The sequence below is a fragment of the Nylanderia fulva genome, unplaced genomic scaffold (assembly GCF_048542155.1).
Source record: "Nylanderia fulva isolate GAGA-0341 unplaced genomic scaffold, ASM4854215v1 Scaffold5, whole genome shotgun sequence".
NCBI lineage: Eukaryota > Metazoa > Arthropoda > Insecta > Hymenoptera > Formicidae > Nylanderia > Nylanderia fulva.
Genome location: NW_028190587.1, coordinates 1,467,247 through 1,474,538, shown reverse-complemented (window position 1 = coordinate 1,474,538; position 7,292 = coordinate 1,467,247). Strand labels below are relative to the sequence as shown.

General features: G+C 32.7%; 3 protein-coding genes across 9 annotated transcripts; 2 read left to right on the top strand and 1 right to left on the bottom strand.

Moving 5' to 3' along the window:
* The first annotated feature begins 5 nt into the window (after positions 1-5).
* Positions 6-3,210, top strand: LOC114941988 (uncharacterized). 5 transcript variants are annotated; one of them, XM_085487033.1, is made up of 5 exons: positions 6-203; positions 297-422; positions 556-938; positions 1,011-1,589; positions 3,144-3,210. In XM_085487033.1, the coding sequence occupies exons 1-4, from the start codon at positions 178-180 to the stop codon at positions 1,550-1,552; spliced, it is 1,077 nt and encodes a 358-aa protein (XP_085343159.1). In that variant the 5' UTR covers positions 6-177; the 3' UTR covers positions 1,553-1,589; positions 3,144-3,210. The 5 variants fall into 5 exon arrangements, with proteins under 5 accessions (XP_085343159.1, XP_029173040.1, XP_029173039.1 ...); XM_029317207.2 differs by lacking the exon at positions 3,144-3,210 and adding an exon at positions 2,061-2,227; XM_029317206.2 differs by lacking the exon at positions 3,144-3,210 and adding an exon at positions 1,825-2,227.
* Positions 1,570-4,251, bottom strand: LOC114941989 (putative inositol monophosphatase 3). Its single transcript, XM_029317209.2, has 7 exons — positions 3,830-4,251; positions 3,424-3,745; positions 3,042-3,290; positions 2,793-2,953; positions 2,543-2,660; positions 2,255-2,354; positions 1,570-2,179 (listed from the first exon to the last, which is right to left on the bottom strand). The coding sequence occupies exons 2-7, from the start codon at positions 3,650-3,652 to the stop codon at positions 2,020-2,022; spliced, it is 1,017 nt and encodes a 338-aa protein (XP_029173042.1). The 5' UTR covers positions 3,653-3,745; positions 3,830-4,251; the 3' UTR covers positions 1,570-2,019.
* Positions 3,232-7,164, top strand: LOC114941986 (tubulin delta chain). 3 transcript variants are annotated; one of them, XR_014925705.1, is made up of 4 exons: positions 3,232-3,298; positions 4,159-4,260; positions 4,370-6,912; positions 7,097-7,161. XR_014925705.1 is itself a non-coding variant. In XM_029317202.2 (3 exons), the coding sequence occupies exon 3, from the start codon at positions 4,607-4,609 to the stop codon at positions 5,948-5,950; it is 1,344 nt and encodes a 447-aa protein (XP_029173035.1). In that variant the 5' UTR covers positions 3,232-3,298; positions 4,159-4,260; positions 4,377-4,606; the 3' UTR covers positions 5,951-7,164. The 3 variants fall into 3 exon arrangements, 2 of the variants coding, with proteins under 2 accessions (XP_029173035.1, XP_029173034.1); XM_029317202.2 differs by having other exon boundaries at positions 4,377-7,164; XM_029317201.2 differs by having other exon boundaries at positions 4,370-7,164.
* The last annotated feature ends 128 nt before the right edge of the window (positions 7,165-7,292 follow it).

The following is a 7,292-nucleotide window of genomic DNA, read 5'->3' as shown; positions in this document are numbered from 1 at the left end:
GGCGTATTACACAGAAACTTAAATACGCATTAAAATGTAGAAATAATATTATTAATAATCTAATAATATTATTAATATTTGCGTACATTTTGAAGTAAGCTGACAAAGATTAGAGCAAAGATATCCTATTAGCGCCACCTAGTGGCCGGCGTCATTTTGTAGTCAGCTGCGTGCTTCATGTGCTCTGTCTTTAATTTTATTAGGTTAGTTAACTTTATTATTGGATAATATAATCGTAAATATATTTTGACAGTTGTTTGAATCATTACTAAATTTGATTGTATAAACATTCACAGCATGGTTGTCTTTACTTGTAACCACTGTGGTGATTCATTGCAAAAGCCCAAAGTGGCTAAACATTATCAATTTAGATGCCGGAATGTACCCTTTTTAACATGTGCGGACTGCTTAAAAGATTTTCGGTAAGAATTTATGAAGAACTTAATTAATAATATTAAATTTTAAAAATCTTATGAGTATTAGTTGATTGAATATTATATACACATCATATTATATGCTCATAATTGTGTTTTTAATATTTTCGATTATTTTCAGGGGTGAGGAATATAATGTACACACCAAATGCATAACCGAAGCCGAACGATACGGCGGAAAAAATTATGTTTCAAAACCTAATGCAAATAAAGGAGAAAGAAAACAGCAGGAATGGATTTGTGTTGTTAACAATTTGTTGAGTGGAATAACAAATTTGTCCAAGGCAGAAAGAAACTTTCTTAACACTTTATCAAAATATGATAATCTACCAAGGAAGAAGGTTAAATTCCTTAACTTTGTACGCAGTGCAGTGGGCAATCGTGTAAATATGACAGTTGTGGAGAGCGTCTGGGATAAAATGGAAACTGCGCATAAACAAAATCAAGAGTCTGTTACACAAACTCGAGAACAAGACACTACGCAGATTCCAGAACAAAATAATGGTAATTATAACAGTTTGTTACGCACAAATATATGTATAATTTTATAATAAATATAAATGAAATGTGTTTTAGTAGATGAGACAACATGTACTCAAAATAAAGATTTGAATCATTCATTTGACAATCAAAATATTGTTGAAAATCAAAATAATGAAAATATATGCAAAGAAAATGGTTCTTCAAAGCAACACAATGGAAATGGTGAAGTATGCGAGACTAATGGTGATAATGTGTGTGAGAGAAAATCTAAGAAACGACGATTGAAATCAACTAATGATCAAATAGCAGAGGATGTCCAACCTGCTGCAAAGATTTCAAAAACATCTACTTTAGAGACAAACGAAAATGAAAAGAATAGTAGTCCGTTTGATTGGAAAAAGATTGTTTTAGATGTTGTACAAGCTAAAAATGAAATATCTTTAAAGAAATTACAAAGCAAAGTGATTAAAAAATATAAATGTTATGTTTCTAATACACATGATGTAAGTAATCTGACTGATGCAGAATGTGAAGAAGCTATTAGAAAGTTTAACAAAACATTGAAAAAGATGAAAAAAGCATCTGTAATATATATTCTAGAAGATATAGTAAAATTACCACCCTTAGTTGAATAATCATTTTCATACAGGTGTCAGCGAAAAAGCAAAACAGGTAATGTCACTTTATATTAAACAGAGAAACATTTTTATTCAGCTGTATACATAAAATACATCAATGCAATAAATTAACCTGCAAATAACAGTTTTTATTTTATATTAAATTTCACGAATATATTTATACAAAATGTTTGAATTTGTAATTTATAAAACTATTAAAGACTGTTATAATTTGATTTATTGTATAAAATTCTATTTTTATACAACTATGAGAAATATATTTCTTACAGTAAATACTTAATGAAATAACAGCTGTCGGAAGATATGTAATCTTATTACCTATATACATATATGTATATTTATATATATATATATATATATATGAGTGTATATTAATATTAATTGCTTAGAACACAAACTTTGTATCACCTTCAGAAACAATATATACAGTCTCTTAATTTTTTCTTTATGTATTTTATTTGTAATTAATGAAAATCAGATGGAAAGTCATGTAAAAATTTTTCAGAATACCATGCATGATCACTCATAGTTGCTAAAAGACCCTTTGTAAGTACTTTGCCATTGCTAGCTCCAAAATAGATCGGTTGCTGATCATACAACTGTGTCACTGTTCCTCCTAAAGCACTATATTGAAAATAAAATAGATAAATAAAATGGAATAATACTACTAGATTAATAATCAGCAAAAATAGCAAATACCTTAGAATTGCTGTTCCTGCACATATGTCCCATTTTTTGATAGCAGTTGTATGAACATATGCTGTTGCATTATCAACAGCCACTTCTAAGAACTTATATCCTAAAATGAAAATTTTTATTCACGATATAATAACATAAAAACAAATCTTGAGTTGAAAATCCATGTTGTATAAAAATTATCATTTGTCTTGCAAATTATTATTTATCATTTAGCTTTGTTTCTATTATAAGTCTTCAACTAACAGAAAGTAAATTAGAAAAATACAGTTATTAGAAACGTCTTTTTACCTGCACCAGCAGCAGAAATAATGTCAACATTGTTGCCAAAGGCAACTTTAGATGTATTCTTAACTTGTCCAGCATGTGAAAGAGATACAATCAGGATAGGTGTTCTATTATCCTTTGTCTGTAAAATACAAAAAGATTAGCAATAATGTTTCAAAAAATTGACTTTATTCCAATTTATATACATCACTATCCTTTGAGTATATATAAATTATATTTTTTAATTCAAAATCAATTCTATTTTTACAATCACCTTGGACAAATTTTTTAAATTCCTTGAGACACCATGATTAGTCCATGTCCAATATAAACTGTAATTCTGCTTTGTTTCAAATGGCTTATATATAACACCAATAATCGGTTGTCCTTTCACAGCTACGCATACCATAGTAGATACATATTGAAGTAAATTCTCTAAAAATATAAAAGAATACTGTCAAATATTTCAAATTTAATTTTTTAGTTAAATGAAGATAAAAATATGATAAAGATGTACTGTTACCTGTGAACTCTTTGGTAGCATCAAGAGGATCTATCCAAATTGTAATATCGTTAATGTTCACGATGTCATCGCTTAAATCATATCCATCAATACTTTTTACAGAGTTCTTAATGTTTTCCACTACAATTTCGTCACAATCCTGCGAAGTTTCCTCAGATATCACAGTAACTCCTGGGAATGATTCTGTTAAAGCACGATACATGGCACAGTGAGATCTATAATCCGCTGCTGTTACTGGATCATTGACTCCTTTAAAGGTAAAATTGACAAAATTATATAAATATGCAAATAATGTGAAGAGAAAATATGACAGTATTATATGTACATAATATAAATATCATATCATGCGTTGAATACCAAGTTGCATATTATAAGCCATTACCTTCCTTTGTTTGGCCTTTACTCTCTATTTTAAATTTAATCTGATCGTGCACAGCCACCACTTCGGATCCTCCGATTTCAGCAGCTCTTATCGCGGCGGCAAGAAGTTGCTTCAAGGATACTTCCTTTTCATTCACGCGCCGATTTGCACATAAATAAGCAATGCCAAAAATCACCGCGACCACGCACAAAAGTATTCTCTGCATACGGACACCCATCCTATTGTACATTGCAAATTAATGACTTGCAATTAACAAATCCGTGTATTGAAATGCAGTTTCTGCTACCGCGCGCACCTTTTTTTCAGCGCGTTCACAGAAATCCTGTTGACAAATGACAGTACAATTTATAATTTTCTTAACCTCTTAATTAATATTATTTGTGCAAATATAACAGATATAACATACTTTCAATATTGTGTAAGTAGCTTTTGTACAAAATCAATGTATATCGAATATCAGTCATTGTCTTTTTTTTTTTTTACAAGATAAAAGATAATTTTTTAAATTTTGTGGTTACTTGTCTAATATTGTTCAATATTGTCGGTTGATGAAAAAAAAGCTGTAAACTCTTATCATAATTTTTAATTATGCAGTAATTTATATTTAATAAGAAACGAGCGAAGCTTTTCAAATGTCAAAAATGTAGAAGTCTCGCTTTATTTATTTACTTTCATTTCAGTTGCACTTTAGTTGCACCAAGTTGTACCAGTTACACTCCCTGCACTTTGTTATAGAAGCACGCAGTTCGCTGGCGGGAAGCAACGGCTGGATGTTAAATTTCAAAGATCGCTCGTGTTTGCCGTTCAAATAACGTCACTTCCATCCTTCTTTCAAGAGTAAGTAAACCGAAACGTATCATATTATTCCAAAATATTATATATCTCGCATCTGAGACTACATATATTATGTATAGTATCCGAAATACACATACAAACAATTGAACAGCTTCCAGAAACGCCGATGAGACCAAGTCGTTCGAATTGCGAAGTGGAAGAAGAGGAGCTCCTTATGCTCCCTATCACCTCATTCGTCAAAAAACATCAACATCTAACATAAGAAGCAGTACCTACCTCAAGATCTACTAAAGCCCAAGTACTTATCTTAGGAAGAGAATCTGGCAGCATGAGCAGCACCTTATAAACAAAGCTGAACTGCCAATAAAAGGAAGAAAGAGGAGATTCGATGTTGACGTTACAGTTCGGACAGTGCGGGAATCAGCTCGGACACAACTTGTTCTCGAAGATATCAGCTGATCTCGAGAGTTCGAACACCGGCGTGTCTTACAAGGCGAATTACGAGTACGCAGAAAGCACGGTCGAGAAATGGTTCGACGGAATGACAGGAGGCGCCCGGCATTTCGCCAGAGCGATACTCGTCGACACCGAGGAGAAGGTAGTGAAGAAGATTAGCAAGGAAACGAACGCGTCGTGGACCTATCGGATGAGCAACGTCGTTTGTCAATCCGGAGGTGGCTGCGCCAACAATTGGGCTTATGGTTACAAGATCAACAGTCAACGCTTGTCGAATTCTGTGTTGAACGTCACGCGACAAGAGCTTGAGAAATTGGATCGTTTCCAGGGATTTCTGCTGCTCCTCAGTTCAGCTGGTGGCACGGGATCTGGAATTGGAAGCCGTATGGTTGAAATTTTGCGCGAGGAGTACGAGACTAAGTCCATCGGTGCTGCCATTGTGCTACCATTTACCTTCGGAGAAGTCTGCACTCAGAATTACAATACTATATTGACTCTGGCTGAGTTTTGCGATGAAGCAGATCTTTCTGTGTTGTTTGAGAACCAGCAGATGCATGCGATGAGCACCAGTTTGTTGAAGAATTCGAATACTACGTTATGTGATATAAACAGTATCATTTCTGAGAATCTGCTCGCTGCTTTTCAACCTACTAACAATGCAAGGTACGACATGAATTTTTTAATATCCAAAATAGCTGCGCATCCCAATTTTAGATTTGTAACAATCAAGAGCACTCCATATGTCCCTGCAACATCTTTACAATATGAACTTACTCACAAGTGGGATGTGTATGTACGTCATTTGAAACAGACTCTTCGAATATCAAAATCACAAACGGAATTGACAAATGTTCAGTTAAAAACACCAAATCCTATACTGGGCAAAACAATTGTGTCTCATATGTACAGTCCTTGTGTATCTAATGTTCTTGTAACACGTGGAAAATCTATGCAGAATGATGTTGTAGTGTTGGAAGATCTGCAGAAAAGACATCTATACTCAGATTGGAGCACATTAGAATTTTTCACTCATTTGCATCAAGAACGCAAGTTTCTGAATCGAGACAAGTTCTTAGCATTGGTCACCAACAATTCAGAGATACATCGACCATTGAATGTATATCTGGATAAAGCATGGAGTTCTTACAAATTTGCAGCTTTCTTACATCAATATAAACAATTTGGTTTAGAGGAAGATGATTTCTTGGAAGCTTTTGCAAAAGTTGAGAACATAGTGCAAGAATATAAAAACTTGAAGAGTTTCAGTGAAAATTAAGTTTTTTTTATATAAACTTTGTATGTGTATATTACTGATATTTCTATCTGATTAGTTTAACATATCTTTAAACAAGAGAACAAACTTTCCATCTGATTAGTTTAATATATCTTTAAACAAGAGAACAAACTTTTATTGTTTTTCAGTTACAAAACGATAAAATTTTAACTTTAAAATTTTAATGATATTCTATAATTATTTGTGAATATGGAGCACATAGTAACTAAAATTCTTATAATATTTTTTTGTGGAATATAGTGCAGCAGCACATAGTTATTTGAACAAAGAATTTTCTGCAATTTTATACAAAACATAAGCATATATATATATGTATATATAATATGTACTTTATAATATATATATATATATATATATGTGTGTGTGTGTGTGTGTGTGTGTGTGTGTGTGTGTGTGTGTATATTATATATTTTTATTATTTTAATTATATTCAATTTCATTTTAAAAATAGATAAAAGGTCACGATTCTAAACCTTTGCAAATTTTTCTTAAAGAAAGAGTTTTTGCACTCATAATTTCTTTACTTGTTAGATGTAGATTTATTTCTGAATTTATTCTCTTGACTCACATTTTTCTACATTTTTGCCAAGTACATTATGCGTAGGCGTTTACGCGAGACCTTGAGTATCACGGTCACGGTTACTACGAGATGGGCGAGCGATTGTGATGTCACTTGGGAATCGACCGAACTGCGGTTACGGGACACGTGAAAGAGACTTTCGTGTAAAAGAAGGAACAAAAAGGAGGCAGTAGAAGGGAGAGAGATGACGACAGAACGAACGAGCGAATATATATGCTTACCAAGGGAAAAGCGAGATAAGACGATGTCATTTGTGTCGATGCACCACATGATGACGTCTGAGGCTCGTCTATTTCATGCACCGCATATTTGGAATCTGCGCAATTGCGTCCTTGCATCCCTGCATCTCTGCATCCCTGCTGGGGTAGAAATCTATACGTACACATATATATGTGTATGTGTATGTGTATATTATATATATATATATATATATATATATATATGTATGTATATATATGTATAAAATACATATCTTCAAGTACTTCTGCGCAATGTGTACGCGCCATAGATAGACACACAAATAAAAAAAAGATTATTTCGCTTCTTAGAAAAGAGGGGAACGTTTCCAGGAACTATCTTTCACCCCTTCTACATCATTCGGAAACAATCCAAGGAATGATCGAACGACGGAATCTCGGCAAATGAGCAGATTCCAGGACTCAATCTCAAAATATCTCGCGTTATTTTTCTCTCTTTGGTATGTATTATATTCAACAAAATTCTCTCAATATTGAGTTTCTTTTT

What these genes read in the sequence shown, in the direction of transcription:
- LOC114941988 (XM_085487033.1), top strand. Translation starts at nt 178, where the DNA reads ATGTGCTCTGTCTTTAATTTTATTAG. An exon ending in TCTGTCTTTAATTTTATTAG is followed by an intron (nt 204 to 296) that starts GTTAGTTAACTT and finishes AAACATTCACAG; the next exon opens with CATGGTTGTCTTTACTTGTA. An exon ending in GATTCCAGAACAAAATAATG is followed by an intron (nt 939 to 1,010) that starts GTAATTATAACA and finishes AATGTGTTTTAG; the next exon opens with TAGATGAGACAACATGTACT.
- LOC114941989 (XM_029317209.2), bottom strand. Translation starts at nt 3,652, where the DNA reads ATGTACAATAGGATGGGTGTCCGTATGCAGAGAATACTTTTGTGCGTG. An exon ending in TAAAGGCCAAACAAAGGAAG is followed by an intron (nt 3,291 to 3,423) that starts GTAATGGCTTAT and finishes TTACCTTTAAAG; the next exon opens with GAGTCAATGATCCAGTAACA. An exon ending in TGCTACCAAAGAGTTCACAG is followed by an intron (nt 2,954 to 3,041) that starts GTAACAGTACAT and finishes TTATATTTTTAG; the next exon opens with AGAATTTACTTCAATATGTA.
- LOC114941986 (XM_029317202.2), top strand. Translation starts at nt 4,607, where the DNA reads ATGTTGACGTTACAGTTCGGACAGTGCGGGAATCAGCTCGGACACAAC.